This window comes from Wolffia australiana, chromosome 5, assembly GCF_029677425.1.
Source record: "Wolffia australiana isolate 7733 chromosome 5, ASM2967742v1".
In the NCBI taxonomy this organism is placed as follows: Eukaryota; Viridiplantae; Streptophyta; class Magnoliopsida; order Alismatales; family Araceae; genus Wolffia; species Wolffia australiana.
In genome coordinates this window covers 13,866,206-13,888,299 of record NC_135839.1, presented here as the reverse complement: position 1 = coordinate 13,888,299, position 22,094 = coordinate 13,866,206, and the positions used below count along the sequence as shown (strand labels likewise).

The following is a 22,094-nucleotide window of genomic DNA, read 5'->3' as shown; positions in this document are numbered from 1 at the left end:
AATCTGTAACAGAAAGGAGAGAGAAAACCGAGATATATTTTTCCGCCATGGAAGGAGGTGGGGTTAAGAGAGGAGCAGCTCGACGCCGAAGCTGACGAGAAAACCGAGAATTGCTCCGGCGATGACTTGAACTTCCGTGTGGCCGACGGATTCTTCCAGCCGGTTGAATCCGATCTCGTCGATGGTGAGTTGCTCTTGATCTGCCCCGTCCACCGATTCGAGAGACGGTGAAGCGCTTCTGGCGTAATTGCCGACCAGGTTGGTTTTTTCCTGGAAAACTCTCGATCTTTCCCGTTTCAGCATCGCCATCTTGTTCAGATTCTTGGCGTGCCGACCTACTTCTCGCCTAACCCCCTGCCAATTCAAGGTTTTTGCGGATTAATTCTGATGAGCGTAGAAGTTACCTGCGATTGCTCCAAAAAAATTGGCGAAAAACTCGCTAGAGTATGAGGAATCAGACGCCTTGTACAATTCTAATGTTGAAGAATCCTATTATTTTGTTAAGGACCTATTCTTTGAAGAGGTGAGAATAATCAAAACAATCCTTCTTTGAATTATTCGGCTTCTGATGATATGGAGGAACCCTCTTTGGCAGTGGGAATTATTCTTTTGAACATTAGAGGGGAATCCTGACTAAATTTGTGGAGGATAAGTTCGTCTATTTCGTTTCAATATCTCAATGAATAATATCATCATCATCTCTCAATTTTATCATCGTCATCATCACAAATAACCATGAAATGACAAAATATCCATCATCACTCTTGTATGGTTTGATGATTAAACACACCATCCATTCATCTTCTTCACTGTCATCAATGGAGCAAGGAAAAGTTGGCATAACATTAAGTCATTTTCACTAATCCATAGAAATAGATCAATTAATAAAGAGTATACCTGGGCATCATACATGACAAACAGAGCGAAAATGGCCGAGACACCAAATATAGGGTCCGAGAATCCCCTGACATAAGAGATTATTTAATGAGTTGAAAGCTTTATCTAGCAGCATTTCAGAATTTTTCCAAGCATCTTACAAAATAAATCTATCACTAATTATTTGGGAGAACTAAGGAATGCCTCTCAGGTAAATAAAAAAAAATGCACCATTATTTCATAACCTCTTTTCAAGTTTGGGGACTAAAAAAATTCTTTAACAAGTCCCTGATTAAATAAATCACTCTTAGGCTCGCAAAGTTCAAATTTGTCTTGGCTCCAACTAATTTTAATCAAATTTGGTATATTAGAACTAATAATGGCACTGAATACTCATTTGAATGGACAAAATCGAAAGATCATCAAACTTCCTACCTTTCCAGACCGAGGCAGGTCGTGGCAGCCATTACACCCTGCAAGATCAATCGTAGAAGGTAAGAATTATCAGTCAGAGGGTGATTAGGGATAATCAAACTAATTACTCCATCAGCAGTTTACAAGATCTGGGTACTTGTGATTAAGTTATAATTAACCCATTTGGTGAAAAAAAATGGATCAGACAAGGAAGAAAGAACTCACGGCTGAATGTGTGGAAGGCATTCCTCCAGAACGTATTACTGCGCCAAGATCAAGGCCATTACCACTCAAAGCAGAGGTGAAAGGCTTGGATAGTTGGCCAATAGAGCAAGCCAGAGCGGCCGATATCAACACCTAAACCCAAGCTCTAATTTAAGCTATGATTAAACACCATCTTTCTAATCAGAGAGGCAGAAGACACCCCCACCTTGTTCTCAAAGACTTGAGCAACGTCATCAACGCTAATATTGACAGAAGCGACGGTGATTGAGCGTCGCCGAGAGCTTATCCTGCGGGATGAACCGTGCACAAGTCTTGAAGATCTCCTCACGCAGAAATCTTCCGATTGAGAGGCGATTCTGGCGAGTGATGGAGAGGGGGAAGCAGAGAATAACATGTTATTCCCGTCCTTCCTCTTCTCGCCGTTGTCTTCTGCCGACCCTCCTGGGGAAGGACCAACTGCAAACCATTAGACTTAGCCCCCACCTTCTATTTGTCGATTTTTTTTTTTTTTTCTGAAATTCTTGTGGCTCCTTTGGCCTCCACTCATCCGTAGTTAGTCTCCTGGGGAAGTATAGTGCAGAGATGCGGACGGGACGGTTTTTTGTCCCAAAATCGTCCAGTCCGGAGGTCTCGGACGAAAAAACCGTCCCGTCTGCGTCCCTGCTCTGATTCTGGACGATGGACGCGACGATCTTCGTCCCGTCCCGTCCATCGTTCATGTCCCGGATGATCCGGAACTAGAGAGTGCAGGGACGCGGACGGAATGGTTTTTTCGTTCCAGGACGAAAAAATCGTCTCGTCCGCGAGGTTGGACAGAAATAGGGACGAAAATTCGCCTTGAAACCTCCAGACGAGACGGATTTCGTTCACTTGGACGAAACAACCGTCCCGTTTGTGTCCCTGCACTGATTCCGGACGTTGGAGATGACGATCTTTGTCCCATCCCGACCATCGTCCACGTCCGGGACGATCCGGAACTATATGTGGAAGTGAGTGTGGTGATGCCCATTTTCCATTAAGAATTATATTTTTTGGGTGATGGTAATTGATGAATCAAATAGTAGGTGCTAAATGACATGCTTGAGTGAACTGTTTAATGACTATAAATATTTAAATTTATCATTTAAACATCATTTAGCACTTAATTCATGAAGTTGGCCTAAATTAGTAATTGAGTATTTATAAGTATTCGTTTAGACTAGCTCCACTTGACTCTATGAGTCAAGTGGAATGAATCTCACTTCTCTCAAGAATTTTTGACATTTTCAGGTTTAGGTCTCATTTGAGGGTGTTATTGGGCTAAGGAAAGGAGGTTCAAGAAGGCCCAACCACGTTCAGAGCTCTAGGAGTGGCCCAGAGCTACAACTTGCATGACTTTAATGAGCCTTTAAGCTCATTAAGGCCCAATCTTCAAAAAAAGGCAAGCCAAGTGAGCGACCATAATGAGGAGCAATCAAAGGACTCAAACCTGATTGGAGGACACCTCTTCACCAAGATTGAGGCTGCAGAAAATATCTGGACCATTCAAGGCCTCGAGAGATCCAAGGGTCATCATTTCTCTCTCTTCCCTATATAAACCCCTCACAATCTAATGTAATACTCACTCTTGTTTCAATCTAAATCCAAGATTTAGTGGTCTGTGTGCAATTGTTCTTGAGTCCTCTTACGTTTAGTGAGAGTTGGGAAGAGCAGGGGCGTTCTAGAGCAAGAGCTGTTGGAGAAGTGGAAGAGTCTTTGATCACTTTGGGCATTGGCGGGTGTGACAAAGAGGTTCGACCACTATTTCTTTTCCTCATCCCTATCTGTTCACCTTTGTCTGCAGGTTAGTCTTGGAGCAGCTAGCCAACATTCAGCCGGCTACAACGCCTCCAACATCTAGACGGTTAAATTTATTATATTTATTTTTATTTCATATTAAATTTAAAATAATTTCCAAAAATATTTTAAAATGGCCAAAAATCATATTTTGTCTAATATTTCCTTCTGGCATTAATTTTCATAAGGACAAAATTTTCTTAATTATAATTCTAGTAAATCTAGTTACTTTGCTTCATAGATGATAAATTATAAGTATGAAACGTACTTATAAAAATCTACCAAAAAATATTTTAAACTGAAAATTCACTAACTATTACTTTGCTCCCTGCAGATCGACCCTTACTCTCCCTAGGCTAGTAAGGTTTATAAAATTATTGTTTTAATTCAGATTACCTAAATGACTATAATTAGTGATTACTTTATCACTAATACACCCCAAAAATGACTATAATTAGTGATTTCTTTATCACTAATACACCCCAAAATCTGAGTTATCAGTAATTCCTTTATGTAGATTAACAGAGGCCTTTATGCTGCTAGGGTTCGGCACATCCCAGACGGGATGGATAGGATGATGATCATTGTGTCCATCATTCTAATCAAGGTGTATAGTTAATCTATTGAGCCTATCAAGTTCTTCTGTGTATACCTGAACAAGATTACGGACCATGTGTCCTCATCCAATGAGGCAGTGATGGCTACAAATCTATAAATTCTTCAAGGACTACTTTTTCTCCCACTATCTTCCAAGAAGGTTGTCCTTGTCTCAACAAACATCTTTTGTTCCTAAGGGTGACATAAATAGTGTCCAGAACTTTTCTTTTGGATATCCATAATCTCCATGCCTCATAGTCCCCACACTTAAACATATTTAAAGTTAGGTTTTCTTTCTTTTCCCATAACACTAATGAATATTTGATTGGAGGTAGTTAAATAGGTAGGCAGTTACAGTGAACGCGGATATCCAAATCAACACAAGAAAACTTACATATCTCATCTTATGGATTACTATGTCTAACAAGGTGCAATCCTGCCTCTTTTATGAGCCATTCATTAGAGGGGTATGTGGAGAGGTCAGCTGAATTAGGACAACATTTATCCTTCATGAAGTATATGAATTATGCACTCAAGTATTTCTCATCGATCTGATCAGAACTTATAATAGTCTTTCATGGATGTGGCCACATAGATCAACATTATCTGCCTCAATATTTCGTGGAGACATTCTCAATTTCCAAACTTGGAGATGTGGATATTGTACTCATAAGACATGATTAGCAAGTTTCATATTATTCAAAGTCAAATGCACTAAGTATGCATCCTTTGACATTTGTTCACAAGTGTATAAATATGAGCCTTCTTGACATAGTTCTTGATCTTCTTAAGTTCAACATAAACTTGGAGATAGTATGAAACACCCAACAGATCTTTCTTTTGACTGCTGATGCTGAAGCAATCAATTGATTTCTCAAATAAATGGAACAACTTTTATTTGCACTAAGGGAGTGTTAAAGTGGTTTCAAATGGAAATGATTTTCTTCATCTTGTTCTGAACTTAATAGTCTTCCAAATATTACATTTCTCTGAAGATATGCTTGAGATTCACTTTTCAAACAGTGGTTAGTGTAAACATTGTGATATTTCCAATCCTGAGTTCGTCCTGTCTCTTCTCAGATTTTATCCACTGGTCAGAAATTAAAAGTTCCACTTGCTTGAACTTTTTTCAAGATAACGACATGAGGTACTTGAACCTAGAATATGAATCGCGAAATGGTATCATACCTAGATTTAAACTAAGTCAATTGATGTCACCATTGTGCAAGCGGACCTTATTTATCAGATACCAGACACATCTTGGTGATGGACAATTTTATTCGGACTATAAACTCCAAACCCCTAATCATGGGATTCTAAATGGTAAGTCAGATGCATCAAAAAATCCATGAAGATGATTAATTAGTGAAGAAGGGATAGTCTACCCTTCTTATGAGGGGAAATGAACTTCGAAAAGACATACAATGAAATCACGAGAAAACATAGTAAAAACATCATAAAAATTCTAATGATTTTAGATGTATTAGTTCTAACTTCGATGACATAAAGTCGATAGTTGATCATGCCTGAAGTTATTCTAGGAGTGGCATGTGGATGTGAGACTATATGTGCACAGTACATGATGTCTTTTATATTTTCCATTGGAGAGTTACTAAAGTTCTTTGTACTGTGTGGGAAAAGCGGTGTAGCTTGGCACTTCACTTGTTGGATAATAGACTGATGATCTGGGTCAAAACAATCCATAATTGATCCACTGAGTTAACCAATAAATATTTATTAGGGTTATGGAGTCATTTACTAGACTGGTGCTTGGACCTAAATGTCACAAGCATAAAGCTCACCAAAATTTGTATGATATACCTAAAATGTAATGGTTTATATAAAACATTGTAAGTGAGAAACACCCATGCAAGTTTCTCCTCAGGATCTCCCTTTTTTATCTATTCCTCTCGAGTGCTCTTGATTATGTAAAATAACATACTAATTATTAAAGTAACATGACAGATTTTACATGTTCATTTGAAGGGATTCGAGGCATGAATTAGGAATTATGCATGTTATTTTGATATTTTGGTATTATATGTTCATAAAAATTTTGATATTTTTATCAAAATATTGAAGACATTAATTTTCTAAGTTAGAATATACTTTGATATATTTATTTAAATATTTTATGGGTTTTAATGCTCTATATTGTGATTTATCATGCTCCTCCATCTGTCACAATCTTTTTCATTTAGATCGAGACCTTAAATCTTTCTCCATTTGGTCTAGCTAGCCATTGGAGTAGCCAATGACTGGCTACACCAATCATTTTGAAAAGGTGCCATAATGGTGTTGTGATTCAGGATGCCATAATGCACTAATCATTAGTAGGGTTCGGCAAGCGTCATCCGTCATGTCACACGTCCCCATGACGGAAATGTGACGAATGACGTGACATCGATGGTGATGGTTTTAGGGGTACATGACGCTGATGGATGACGAAAGGGGCGAGATGGGGACGTGACGGTGATGGGTTGCCCTGGATGCGTGACGTGACGGAATGGCCGTCACAGATGACGGCCATGCCATTATTTCTAGATACATTTAAAAATCATTATTTTAAAACATTTCAATTTTCTGTCATTTTTCACAGAAGGTCATTTTTTTTTGTGTTGCAAACCGACACCGTCTATAAATAATTGGAGATATATCCCTCAAATTTTCTGTCCTTTATATTTTCCATAGCAAAAACCATAGGAAATTTAAACAATTATACCAGTGACTGTAGATATAAACGTAATATCCAATTTTCTTGATAAGTTGATCTATTTTCCACTAAAAAAATATTTTCTTCAATGAAAATTTTCCAAAAAATTAATTTCAGACAAATGATGAAAAATTCAGGGACCCATCGTGACATTGATTAACATTAACATAATTTTGAAACTTGGGTGTACATAAAGCAAAGGATTGGGACATGTATTACTATGAGTTTAAATTTGATTTTTACCTGGTTATTTCAAAAAAATTGTGTAAATTATACATTTAAAATTATGATGTAGTAGGTTCGCATCAAAATATATACCGGATTGGTAGATATTTTTCAAAGAATTTTACTAAAACATATGCCGAAATGCAGCACACCATATAATTTAAATTTCACCAATTTTTGTAATTGTTTTCAGTAGTTTTGGGCATCTTTTCAAAGACTTTCCTCAACGAACTTCAGCCCAGAGCAGGAGTATTTTTCAAAACTGCTTCAAATGCTACGTTCACTCATCAAGAAATGTACCGGGAGAAAAGTTGCAAAAATGAAAATTGAAAAGAAGTAAGTTACTGATTGGGTTACTGGTAAGTAATTTGAACCATAAAAAATGACAAAAATAGTAGCAGTAATGACCATAAAAAAACTTACACGAGTTATACATTCCTGAGGAAAAATATAAATGATTGCAGCTCCTCAGTTCCTGCAAAAAATAAATATAAAAATAAAACTATCAATCAGTAATCTTAAATAATATTATTATTGGGCGACATGTGCTACAATGACTGGTGCAAAGCATTGTCAAACCAAAAAACCCAACAAGTATTATCAATCCATAAAAATAATCAACAAGAAATCTCTTGTTCTATCTTTCATTTTTTCTTCTATAAACCAGGTCACAAGAAAATTAAATAAAAATTAATAAATATATAGAAGAAGAATAAAAACAGCATTATATTTCAGAATAACTATGAAGTTGAAAACACTATCTTGTCTATTTCTCAATTTCATTTTTTGAGAAAACCGGTTCATTTGCACAGTTGATCAGGATGAGTGCCTTTCAACTTACTATATATTCTAGCATGACTGAACTGCAAATGCCTCCAGAATATGTTTGTTGACCCGTCTTGTTGCTGCTTCAACCTATTCCACAGTGGGTGAACTTTTTGGACGCGGCATAATAGGCACGCCCATATGCCTGTCCCAACCTCTTTGAAATATCTCAATATTTCTGCCTTCCCTTTGCGTTTGGTACATGAAGTCTCAACAAACAATAGAGGGGTTTCTCGAACATCTTCTGTCAATGAGTCTACTGCCAAGCCAACGCACACGTCGCCACTTGGAGTTTCCATCAACGACTGGTTCATAGAGAAGATATAAAACTCTGCTCTGCTCATTGCAAATTTAATAAAAGTGCATTGAGCGTCATTCTAAAAATGCTCATTTAGTTAAATTCAAAAATTAAATCATTTACCTACATTCAAACGTTCCTACAACACATATCATAAAGTAACAATAAGATAAACCTTGGCACCTTTTCATGGATATTGAACACATTACCTTTTGAAAAAATAATAAACTTTTTCCAGGAAAGCTTAAGTCAAGGTGAATGATTTACAAATTCTGCACATGATATCACCTACTGTGGATATCACCTTCTCTCTTCTCCACTTGGTGGCACTACTCAATTTCATCATTTCTACTATGTTGAGACTATCACGAAGATTCAAGCCAATCATTTTTCTTCTCGAGCATGATGAATATTAAAAGGTAAGAAATATAAATTTTCTTAGAAAATAAAAACAATGAGGATACAAGACAATCAATCATTCACTATAATTGAATAAGGAAATACTAACCGAAACTACCCGATTGATACTACGTCACCAATGACGATGACAATCAGTACGAATACATGGGCTATACTCGACTCCAAACGTCCAACTAAAGGGAGCCCTCAATAATCGAAAGGTGAGCTTAGAACCTTTTACCCTGCACGATGATATGCAAAACTCCTACAAAGTGTCATCATGCCACATAAAGTTGATGGATGACCACAGAATAAGAAAAATAAACAACCAACCACCTACAAAAATTCATTCAATGAAGAACCCAGAAATTATATCCCGCATGAGGATACACAAAACACCTAGAAGGAGTCATCCCTATTCAAACCATGCAGTAATGTAGCTAACACATTAAATATCCCGCTGGGAGGTTCATTTGCAAGAAAAGAACTCTAATGATGGGGCTTTGTGCAATATTAAATAGATCTAGATTGTCATGAGTCCTGAGGTAAGAACACTGTAGTAATGATGTGCGAAAGCCTTGATGATTCCAGTAATCATATTCTCTGTTGCAGTTGATACGAGCACATTGTCTTCTTCCGTTTTTAATGATAATGCACTGACTATCCTTTAGATGAATGAAAACAAGAAATTATGAATTGAATGTAATGTAATCTGCAGTGAATTATGAAGATCGGTGCCAGACGCTTGACTTCATTGGAATATAAACATCTGAAGAAAATAATAGGCTCTAACCACGAGTGGTCTTATGATATTCAAGTAGTTGATGGATGTATGTAGATGAGGATGACACTTATGTCGTTAATCAATTAATATTATGCACTAAAAATGCCATAATGGGATAACATCTATAAGGAGAGATGTCTAATCAAATGAAGTATTACAATACTTAGTCGAGTATATCACAAAATAATGAGATTCAGCGCCTGAGATACTTAGTCGAGTATATAATACTTAGTCGAGTACATCTAGGGACATCAAATAGGGCCTGAGATACAATTGACACTATATGATAATGATTTCAAATAATACACCTATCGTTGAGGATACAATTGAGATTTGGACGGTCACACAAACCGACCTGGTTCACGGCTGAATATGCAGAGAAGAAGTCGATGTACTTGTTCCCCTCTGGGTCCCAAACAGAGCACCCCGCAGATCGAGAAAACACCATTGGAATTGGATGATAACTGCAAGAAGATGATTCAAATAGATATTTCACAATACTAATTATTATTCCCAAAAAATTATTCACTTTGCAAAAAAGTCGCTCATTCATGGCAATATAAGAGGAGCCATTGAGAAACTATTGAACATTATATGGATAAGAGTAGAAATTCATCAAACTGACTAGAGAAATTGTGAGCACTGTGCTCGTGAACCAATCTCATCAGCTCCTCCAAGGAAGAGGAGAAGGATCTGGAGGAACTCCGTAGCCTCCTCAGGATTACAATACATATAGAGATTCAAATTTAGATTTTCTAGACTACAAATTATTCCACAAAACACTATGAATTATGCAAAAAAACCACTCATTCTGGAAAATGCAACGAGAATGCGTTCATAAACCAGAAACAAAAGTAGAAGAGGGCGTTGACCAGGAGGAGTGTGCCATCATTGGCGTCTTTGAGTTTGGCGGCTTCGAGTCTGAGCGCCTTCACCATTGTGTCCTACGAAGAGGTAAGCGGAGGGAGCTCAGTCAATGAGTCGATAAGGGTTTCATTCACATCAGCGGTGACGGTGATGCCGTCACGGTGAGGTGGACGTGATGGGACAAACTATGGCGGGACAGTGACAGGAGCGTGATGATTTTTTGGACTATGATGGGACACGTGATGGGATGGTGACGTGACAAAACTTCCATCATGTCACCATCCGTCATGATCCGTCATCTGTTCCATCACGTTTGAAGTGTCACGCCCCGGACGTGCCGTTCCCTAATCATTAGCAGTTTTTTATCTCATTTCTACCCAGGGACATGTGAAGAAAATGATGAAAATTGAGGCAATCAGATGCATTCTAAATGAGGCCAAAAGATAAAAATTCAATAATTTAAAATGCATATATTTCAATCAGATGCATTGGACACAATTTTTAACCACAATAAAGGAAATCCTATGCATATGAATGATGCATATTCCAAATTAATCTCCATCAAATATTCTATGAAAACAAAAAACTCATGCATTAAATATTCAGCATATTCATGTATAAGTCCGACACTAACACAATGGCAATCCTTGTCATGGATAAAGGGAAAACAGAAAAATAATCATAAGGCGAAGAATTTTCCAACTTCATCGCACAATATTTGATGATCCAGACAGACTTTGGGATAGAACATTTGAGGGCAACTCATTCTATTTCTCTATTTATAACCCAGATTTATACATACACCCCCACATCAATGTAAAAATTAATCCTTGAATTCTCAACTATTTTTCAATATTTTTTTGGCAATTTGATGTCGGACGTCATCGGTGGTGTCGTCCGGCGGGTAAATTCACTACGAGAAATGTCCTGGGTGACGTGTACGTGCAGGGCCCACAAATGGAGATTCACCGAGCTCCGAGCTTCGGGGGGGGGGGGGGCGATCGATGAAGATGAAGGTGACCTTCTAACCCTTGTCGGAGCGACGACGACGACTACGGCGCCGAACGGAATAATTCTGCAGGGACTCGCATGGAACGGGCAAGCTCGGCCCATACCTAAGAAGACGCTCAAATTGCAGTTTTGTGATAATTTTCTCTCACCTAATCTAACACGAGCACGGGGGAGTGAAGTCGAAAATATACTGAAAGACGTAATATAACTTGACGAGCAAGGGGAACGACGTACCTTGTCGATGTCAGAATCGTCGTCGATGTCTTTGTCACTGCACGGACCATTGCGGGCGGGGTGGTGGAGAGTTACAGGGAGAGGCAGCTCAACAACAGACAACGGATCAATGCTGGAGGAAGATAGAAGAGTGGGGGGCCAAGCAGCAGATATGAGTGATGAGGAGGTACACGGGTGCAAGCACGGTCACAAAGAGCATGTGGACGTGGCACGATCAGCAGCGTGGCGACGCAGAGCGCAGCAGCGACAACACATGCTCAAGAAGCGACAGTACGTATGGAGGCACCAACTTGCAGGGATGCCTCTGGGCAATGCTGGCGACGGTTCGGGCACCCTTCAACTGCGTGGTGCAAGGCCCGTGATGACGTAATGCTAACAAGAGTTCTTCTTGGCGCCAATGCCTTGGAAGTGTAGCAAGGACCAAGTTGTTGACGCTGGCTATGGGGTCGTTGTCAAACGCGACGGCGGGTGCTGCGCTTCAAAGACTAGACGGGTCTTCCGATCGCAGTTCACAAGTGGCAGGTCACACGTCACGGATCACCACCGGGAAATTTTCCAAGTTACTCTGGGATTGCACGAGGTTGAAGTATGAGGCATATGTGATGCAGAAGTGCCCGCGATCGACGATCAATCATTGGTCGACACTTTCCTGATGAGTCATCCAGTTCGCACGCAGCGTGAGGTGATCGTTCGATTGGGAATCAATGATACTCTTCCATTCTTATGTGGTGAAGGAAGATGCAGGTAGCAAAAAATCCATGACATTTGACACCATAGGCAGAAATGCCAGGACATACAGCAACGCGGTACGATGTTGTGGGGTTGCGGCAACCCTACATGCGGTCAGCATTACAAAAATGCGATCGTCGGTTTGCAATGACCGGCGACTCAAGCATGTGTAGGCGGAATGCCTTAAGAACCCGAGGACGATCAGCTTGGTGTGGTTTGTCTACACGACAGCGAGTTGGAAGCACAAGACTCGTCTGCTTCTGGCGGCGGATTTGGTTGGGGTGTCTTGTAGCATTGACTGACGTGGCTTCTGTAGGCAGGGCTGAAGCTGGTGGGAAGGAATGAGAAGTTGAGAATCCCTCGGGCCCCTCTCCTACCACTCCCACTAGTTGTTGACCCCCTTTCTCCCCTCCTACTTCTCCCTCTCCTCTGCCTCTTCTTCTTCCTTCTTATTTTCTATCACGGTGAGATCTGAAAAACATGGTAATTGCAACACTTCAAAATCCAGATCTAGTTTGAATGTGGAGCTCATCATGGCCTTATACAGGACCATGATGGGCCCCTTACAGGGAGTCCAACAAAGGGGCCCAATAAGAGACCCCATTTTACAACATAAATTAAGAAACTAGGAGATTAAAACGATACAAAATTAAAATGATACGGACGCGCCACGATGAGTAGGAGCACTCGTCGTGATGAACACAAAACAGAAACTATGTTTTGATCTAATAAAAAATTCAGAATAGATAACAGAAATAGATAACGGAAAATACGAAGATACGAACGCGGACGTGCTCTACCCGGGGCATTTAAACCTGGGCGTCTTCATGGATGCTTTGGCGTGCTGGTCAGGCTGGACACGAACCGTTGATCAAGATTGGATGCTTTGGTGTGCTGGTCACAATTGATCAAGATTTCTAAATAAAAGCCCATTGAGCATGTGACAATTATGTAATACGATATCTCCTCTCTTTCATCCTTATTTTCTTACCTTTTTTCTACATTATCTTTTCTGTTGGGTATGCTAGAATGTAAACTTTTGAGACATAACAACATAGTTTAAAAAATCTATCCCTAGATGGATCAAGATCATTCCATGGTCATTTTTGTTTATAACCTCCACCTACAACCTTTTTTGACTGCATAATCCGTAATAACCCACGGACTTCACTACCAGTCACATTACTTGCATTCGATTATTGGGGATGGGGTTGAATTGGCTTGACCTGGTATCAAATTGGTCTAATCAAGCAGTGCCCACCATTTCTCAAAATGACCAACTGGGTACTTCAGTCTTGGGCTACCTGAAATTTGCCTGCCTTCATCTCCAAACATACATGCATGCTCACCACTATCCTCCACCACCATCCGCCGCTCGACACTATCAAAGTGCTGATGAAGGTAGAGTTGATTAATTTTAGTTCATTTGTTTCTCTATAAAATTCCTAAAATTTTCAAAATTCATATTTATTATTTAAAAATATAATCAATTTTCCCCTTTTTTAACTATACAAAGTTATATTAATTTTATTATATTTTATTTGTAATATTGAGACTGATTATTTAGAAATAAGTTTAGAAACCAAAATTTTAGTGGAAAAAATCTAATTTAAAATAATTTATAAAATATTTAAACCCTAATTTATTGTATAACTGAAAATTTTATTTTGATACTGGTTCCTTGTGCATTCGGCCCTTACTTTGAAAGAAAACTATTAATTTTTTTTTTCATAAATTGGAGGCTTAACTTTTTCTTTCACCAAATTTCTTGTTTATTGCGTCTCCCCTCTTGGTATAATCAGAATGGTTAGAATATTGTTGTAGACGTCTAGTGGTATTTCTTGAGAAGAAAACAATGAGATTTAATTGAAGGACTGCATGGTAGAGTCTAGAGGCTGGGTGATGTCCATTTTAGATTAAAAATGTACTATTTTTATTCAAACTTCTCTTATTAGAAAGGGACGAAACTACAAGTAGTAAGATGGACCAGTAAAGGAGTAGTAGTTTAGGCATGAGTATAAAACAAAATAGGTGAGAGGTATTGAATGAAGGTAGTGAGATGATCACGAAGATCCTGATCTTCTTTCAGAAGTACCATTTTTTGGAATTGAATTTATCTCTATGACATTTAGCTTTCTTTATTTGCATATTTAATTTTGAAATTCTTTCCAAACTTACAACCTAAAAGTCCGATAAAAGACCGACATATATAAGGGTGAATTTTGCAATTGATTTCTTTCTCAGAATTTTGTAAGGTTTTCTCTCCAATACCACTACCATTGTTTGGATGGTATTCTCTGCAATGCCCTTGATGTTGATTCTCCCTAAATTTTTTCTCTTTAGTATTTATTTAGAGATATAAAACCCATGCCACACAGGTATGAGAAATCTCTTGGAGTTCTTTATGCTAAAACATTTGATGATGGTTTATATGTACATGAATTATCAAAACCCTGCCAACATCCTTGATGTATTTATATTGGTTTGTTCTTCCACATCTTTCTTCTATAATATCTTTGAAGGATACATATTAATGTAATACACCATTGTTAAATCATTACAGATGAGTTGAATGTTTATTTAAAGGATTATGACAGTGATCACACGCCCATCAGTATTTTTGTACTGGCATGGCTCATCTTGATGTTCAATGAAGTCAATAAATTCAAAGTCATATTAAAATCTTAATTCCAACTTTGTGAAGCTTGATTCATTTCATAAATGGATCTTGAAAAATTTCACAACTTATCTGGATGTTCTTTTGATTTATAACATTTAGGTTTTTCATTTACACACCTCTTCCTATAATCATATTGGGCATGTATGGCAAAGAGAACATTTATATACTATATCATAGAAAAAGCAAGAAATTTTCCTCTCAACTCTTTGTTGGTTATTTCCCCAAACATTTCCTTTAAAATCTCAATTTATACATGAACATTAATCCCTATTAAAGAGCCATGCAAAGCACGCGGTTATTATTTCCTCATGAGAGACCAAAAAATTAAAAAAATCTGTTGATGTACATAGATTAAAATTTGGACTGCATAGATTCTTTTGAGTCTCAAACTCAGTTGTCCTACAGCTGTGCATACCTTAGAGGATTACCATCCATGAAGTTGAGTGTCTTGGTGTTACAAGAATAAATGTATCTAGCATATTTTTCTGGTTTTATATTTACTCTTCGATACTGATAACACACATTTTCATAGGTTAATTTGACAATATTGTTAAATATTCTTTGAATTCCCCTTTGATCTCCTAAGGATGCTGATAACACCCTAATTTCTGTCTTTATTTCATGTTATTAGCAAAATTTTATGCATTTAAAGAGCTTAAAATGGGGTTGTTATCATATATTTACATGAAAATAGTGTTTTCAAGTGATTTCTGATTTTTCCCTAATTTTCTGTTAATTCTATGAATTTTAAAGGATTTATTGAAGCTCGGAATAATTATTTTTGAATGAAAATGGCATATTTAATATTTTATTTCAACATTTATCAGCATGGGAATGAATCAGTGAATTTTCTAGAATTTTTTCCAAATTTTTAGGATTTTTCTGAGATTTATTTGAAGAGGAAATGTATTTATTCTAAGGAAAAAAGGTATATTTATAATAAAAAAAGTATTTTTATCATTTTTGAATTTTCAAGGGCCTTTTTGCAAAGTTTCGTTGCAAAAAGACCCTGAAAACAGCTCTCAGTCGCCAATGCAGGCGTAAAGATATATTTTAAAATCTTCTAGGGTTTTATTGCAAATCATCTATTAATTGTTTTAATGTTTTAGGAAAAAGTGGAGGAGAGAGAATGCGCAAAAGGATACATTTATAAATATTTTCGGGCGGCGTCGGATGGCAAGAGTTTATTTTGTAAAGGACTTACATGTAAATTTCAGGGCGACTTCTGGGAGCCACGACGTGGCCTCATCACGACCGCCGGATGAAAATCTGACGCCGGTCAGTGATAGAGGCCCGTTGTGGTAAGTTTACCGCCCGTGGGAGGCATACGAAGTGCTCGCACGGGCGGTGACGTGGCACACTCTCAGTGGGACCGTTTAAGTTCAGATGCACGCAAATGTGCGTAGCAAGATGTACGCAATTTCCGACTTTTGATATTTTTTTGGTTTTTCTTTTTTTCGCCAGGGGTACGTGGCGCGACAGGAGCGCACCCACCGAGAGAATTTGAAACGTCATCGCCAATGAGGCGGCGACACCTCAGCGCGCGGAGACAAAAAAAATAAATTAAATAATAAATGAATAAATCCAATGGTTAACATTGGTTTAACTTCATTATTAATAACTTTTGATCCAAAAGTCCGATTGAGATGATTTTTTATGGATTTGTTCTTCTTGACCCCCTCTTTCAATCTGTACGGTTCGATCATTAGGGGTAAAATGGTAATTTATTATATTTTACCTAGGTATAAAAGCCGAATTTCAAGAGGAGGGGGTCATTCTTGATAGTTCTCTATCACAGCTGCAAGACAGAGAGGAGCCCCAGCCTGGATCAACCCTTTTGGTACTTTTTTCCCTTCATTGTATTTGAACTTTGATGCATTTTGAATGAAATTGGTTAAGTTGTTTGTTTCTTCTTCTCGATTCTAATCTGAACTTCTAAATCGCTTGGCTTGAGCGGCATGTACAAGCCCTGATTAGGATTGAGAGGAGAAATTGAGGGATTTACCCAGGCATTCAGTTGCATTACCAAAAAAAACTCTTAAAAAATTTAGTTTGAATTCTTAGGAGATTGAATTACCCATTTCAGTTCTGAATTACCAAAGTTGCAAAAACAAACCAAACTCAATTTAAAAATTCCCTTTTAACCTCTCTAATTGACCTCTTGGATCCTTTCATTAGGATCAAAGAAGCCAATTTAGAGTCCATAATTCTTCTACTCATCTCACCTCTTCTACCCAACTTTCTAAATTCTCATCTAATTAGGGTGACTTGATCCTCATTGAAGATTAAATTCACTCTAATTAGGATTAAAACACCAAAAAGATCATCAAATTGAATTTATTACTCGCTTCCCTTGGACGACACTCATACTTATCACTATACATATTAAGTAGAGTTTTTATAAATTTTATTGTTTAAGCCAAAATTCACAACGACAAGGGCTAAAAATTCATAATTTTTACCCCTATTTTTGGCTTATCAGATGCTCCTCGCACTGGTCCTCTACTGGAAGAGTTGGTGGTTAGGGTTTAACATGACCAACATTTTCATTCACTGGACTGGTTAAATATCAGCCAATAAAAACAATGAGTGGGCCCCACACACTCATGTGACTTATTATGAGAATAAGTCACGTGATACACTTAAGTGTGGGCCTCTTAAAGTCTGGCCTACACACAACAATTAAAATCTAATAAAATAAAAAAAGGAATATAGGCTACTTATAATATGTGGCCCTTTTACAGAAAATAGATTGAAACTAAAATACAAATTCATATGTTTGTTTATATTAAAGCGATTAAATGTGTTTTATCAAGCCTAAAAAATGATTAAATCTATTTTTTACAAGGATGTTTTGAATTTTATGAATTTTAAGTATTTTTTGAGATTTGTCTGGCATAATATTCTGAAAGAAAATAATTTTTTTGAGTCAAATGCAATTTTCCTATATTTTTTTACATCATATCACAAAGATATGAATTTTATATGCATTTATTAAGGTATTTTTGGGTTAAGCTTCTATCACACCATGTGGCATGAGCTGAAAAATTGATGAGCAATCAATCAGGGATTTCTGTAATGATTAATTCACTAGTCATTGTAAAAAGTGCAAAATAGCATCACAAATCTCGATGCTATAACAGCCAATGATGTCTTATTGTTTGATATTTTTCTTATTACTTGTGGTGATATGACCCAATATGAAAGATGATATTTTTTGCAATAAATTTGAATAGAAGAATGATAAAAAAGGGGATTTAATATTATCTCCTTTTGACATTTTTTACTGTCAGGAACTATAATACAGACACACGATGACACATAAGCGAAGCCACATATTGATGTGAAACGACGACGGCCGGGATCGATCGGCGCGTTTCACGTCACAGGGTTATGATGCGAATGTATGGGATGTAAGCCGAATGATGAGAAAATACGAATGAGCAGATAAGGACTTGACGGATAACGACGTCGGCCGTACCGATCAATGAGAGACGAGTGATCCTAAGATCAAACTCCCAATGACCCGCTGGACCTACTAGACGTCTACTAAGTGAGGGGCATCTAACAGCCCTAGAGCGTTCGGCGTCCAAGTCGGATGACAGTCCGTCTACCACAAGAATCCCTATGCTCGACAAGGTGGCTAGTCCTATCCGATGATGTTCGAGAATATCACGGTAGCGGACGCGATAGGGGAAGACGAGACTGTCGAAGATAATAATACTGGAGTTTATAGAGGGGAGACTGACCTTTGTATCGCTTAGTCCAAGGCGCCCAAGTCGCCGAGCGGATGCTTAGTGTCGGGTCGTGCGGACGAGTGTCGTGACGAGGACAAAACCGGTGCGACGGTGCGGTCGTAACTACCAGCAGAGAGCTGAGTCCACGGGTGGCGTGCAACAAAAGTCGGAGCAGAGGGCGCACAAGGCGCGCGCTGGCTGGCGACGGCGTAGTCATGTGGGCGGGCAAGACAGCGAACCAAGTATCGTGGGAATAGTCGTGGGGTGGGGCAGAAAACCAAGTAATCGGTTATGGCGTAGAGGTGGGAATCAAGAAATCAAGAAAGATGAGGCGAAGGAGAAATAAGGGGAATCAAGGAGATATGGTGAGATCAAGAAATCAAGAAATCATGAAATCAAGAATTCAAGAAATCAAGAAATCAAGAAATCAAGGGGAAAGAAAGTGGGCGATCAAGAAAGACAAGAGGATGCGGTTGGGAATCAAGAAACGATGGGGAAAGGAGGGTGGGCGATCAAGAAAGGCAAGACGAGGCGGTTGGGAATCAAGAAACGATGGGGGAAAGGGGGGGGGGGGGTCAAGAAAGGCAAGAGGGGGGGGGTGGGAATCAAGAAACGGGGGGGAAAGGGGGGGGGGCGATCAAGAAAGGCAAGAGGAGGCGGTTGGGAATCAAGAAACGATGGGGAAAGGAGGGTGGGCGATCAAGAAAGGCAAGACGAGGCGGTTGGGAATCAAGAAACGATGGGGAAAGGAGGGTGGGCGATCAAGAAAGGCAAGACGAGGCGGTTGGGAATCAAGAAACGATGGGGAAAGGAGGAAAGAGGGGAAATTCAAGAAATGTGGGAGGGTGTTCAAGAACGGTGGTGGGGTGGATCAAGAACGAAGAGAAGGGGGGGTATGGATCAGGAATGGTGGAAGGGTGGAAAAAAGGTACCAAGAAATGGCTTTCTTGAACTGTAACAACCAAGAACCCTCCAAGAAAGAGGAGTTCTTGATGGATCTGGGGTGTGCTCCCTCGGCGGAGCAGATTTCCCAGGTTGATGACGTGTCGGCGACGCTTCTTGAATCTCCCAAGACCCCCGGAGTAATCTCGACGAAGGCCTCTTTCGATTCTTGATGGCGGCGACTTCTTGAAACTCTTTCCTCGCACCGGAGTGATCTCGACGGCGCGCTTTAACACGTCTCCCTCGGAGTGATCTCGACGGGAGAGACGTGGGCTCTACCCACGGAGTGATCTCGACGTGGGGTGGGGCTAGCCAAACCCCCTACACTACTCTCTACGATAGGGGGGGAGACGAATTGTGAATAAACTTTTCAACAATGACTCCAAGGTGTTCCTTGGGCATGCCATCCCCTTATATAGTGAGGATGGGTGCCAAGTGAACGTGGGAGAGGACGAACCGTCGCGAGACGTGGTTCGGCCTCCCTTACAAATTCAAAATACAAACATAAAAGTTAAAAATGACGATGACGGGGCCCAACAACATTGGCCCAGTCCACGAATCCAAAAATACAAACACACATGAAAATGAGCATAAGTAAAAAGATAAAAGTTCTTACGCGGTACTTAAACCCGGTGGCGAAAGCGTCGCGCGAGCTGCTCGGCGTGGCTGACGACATCCCGTCGCGTCATCCTCGAGATGGTTCTTCGTCATCGTGGCGTCGTCCTCGAGATGGTCCTCCATCACATATTCACATGGCTTTGATGTGTATACGTGGCATCTATGTGGCAGACTTTCAATGGAAAAATGCAGACATGGGACACACTGATAGGACCCATGTTACACAGTTTATTTTTTTTATTATTATATATTTATTCTTGCCTTTTTGTCTTTTTCCTACAGGGACATGTGATGCAACATGAGCCGTTGATAGAGGATGACACGGTAGCATCTGTGCCAAGGGTTTCATTCAATATTACCTACAGAAAAAGCCCTAAAATCAACGTGGTGGGGCTGAGAAGGATAGCTATATATTTAGGTTAAATCAGTATGTAAGAATCATCCAACTTCAGTGCTTGATATCTGACAAACTAGAAGGCCGATCAAGCTGAAATTTAAGGGTATCTTCATCTTTCCATCCTCCAGCCAGCTATGTATTTGATGTATAAATTGAGCCCCAGATCTTTTTAAAAAAATATTTGAACTCACTGCCTCCTAGAGAGGCAGACTGAAAGAGAGTGGGGTTTTTGAATGTCCATCAGGGTTTATTTGGTGTTGAGTGCTAGTAGAAGAGGAGAGACTAATCTACATCAGGAAATTACCTTGATCCTGGCAGAACATAGGGATCTAAGGTTTGTCTCGTGCCTTACATTGTCGTTCTCCATCACATTTACTAGTTAGATCAATATCACCTTCCTCATTACCTCCATTCCAATCCATCAGAATCACCATCACACATCCTTTATATCCTCATGTCATGCCCACTGCCCTATTGTCCATTTAAATCCTAAACCCTAAATCACTACTCTGATCTCACTCCCTTCCTAATCATTTACTACATCCACCATCTTTCCCTTACGTATTTGACAATCTTACTCTCATGTCATCTAATTTACCTTTCCTCGTATTAATCATCATATTCTCATTAAACAATCAGTACCACCCCTCTCATCTCACCATCTTAATCACATCACAACCTTATACCCTCCACGTATTCCTTCCCATCCTACTCGAATCACTATCTAGAGATAGTTAAGTCCCTAATATATATTCAATGTGGAGACGACCCGTACTCATTCCACTAGCTAGAATTATAGCATGAGTATTGGTTTATAAAATTCATTGATTAAACTCAAATTGACAACGACATGTTTAGGGACTGATTCTTCATATAATACGGTTGTGCTGGTACTCATATCTGAATTGTTCCAATACCACTTTATTCCGACTATATTCATATAGAAGATACATGCCTTCAAAGAATACAACCCTTTTTTAATACATGTAGTAGACAGATGCAATTAACCTTTTTTTAATGATCATGGTGATATAATTAGTATCCGAATATTTCAATTGGATATCTGAAACCCTAAAATTCTCAAACCTAGGCTCTAGCACATGTTGGTCACACCTGTTTACTCTTTCCAGGCATCCTCATGTTTTAAGTCATATAATATATAAGTAACAAGATATGTATATACATATTTATGCATCTATATTAAGTGGATATCCCCAAAGGAATCCTAGATAACTTGATAACCTCATCATTGGTATCGAGATGCCTATCAAGGTGTGATTTTTCTCTCTGATAAAATTTCATTTAATTATTTGTCAAACGATGAACTGAATTTGGATATCATTCTTATTCGTAAATATTATTAAATCTATACTCAATTTGTCTTCTAGGAGGCATGAACAAATAGATTTTATAGTCTTAAGATTTTTAATTTAATAATTACACATCAAATTTAGAGAAATCGTCATTGAAAGTAAGGAAGTATGAATAACCACCTTTTACTTGGGTGGACTTAGCACATACACAAAATGCATCAGACGTAATCTGTCCTTGACACATTTTCCATTTCCAAAAATATAAACTTAAGTAATTTAAATAAAGAAACATTCATACATTGCATATGAGTTAAAACTTAAATTCACCCAAGTATCAGGATTATGAACACAATCGAAAAAATCATGTGATTATTGCTTAATGCATCAGCAGTAAA

The 22,094-nt window shown here is 38.7% G+C and overlaps 1 protein-coding gene across 1 annotated transcript; it reads right to left on the bottom strand.

Annotated features, from left to right (window-relative positions):
- Positions 1-18: 18 nt before the first annotated feature.
- On the bottom strand, positions 19-1,991 carry LOC144703309 (Acid phosphatase/vanadium-dependent haloperoxidase-related protein). The gene is made up of 5 exons (XM_078575454.1): positions 1,721-1,991; positions 1,516-1,647; positions 1,312-1,349; positions 898-964; positions 19-354 (listed from the first exon to the last, which is right to left on the bottom strand). Exons 1-5 carry the CDS (start codon positions 1,907-1,909, stop codon positions 64-66), a joined length of 717 nt encoding a protein of 238 aa, XP_078431580.1. The 5' UTR covers positions 1,910-1,991; the 3' UTR covers positions 19-63.
- Between the last annotated feature and the right edge of the window lie 20,103 nt (positions 1,992-22,094).

Bases quoted from the DNA above. Each gene is read 5' to 3' on its own strand.
- LOC144703309 (XM_078575454.1), bottom strand. From the start codon at position 1,909: ATGTTATTCTCTGCTTCCCCCTCTCCATCACTCGCCAGAATCGCCTCT. The intron at 1,648-1,720 runs GTGGGGGTGTCT...GCTTGGGTTTAG, and splicing joins CTCAAGTCTTTGAGAACAAG to GTGTTGATATCGGCCGCTCT. The intron at 1,350-1,515 runs GTGAGTTCTTTC...TTGATCTTGCAG, and splicing joins TGCCTTCCACACATTCAGCC to GGTGTAATGGCTGCCACGAC.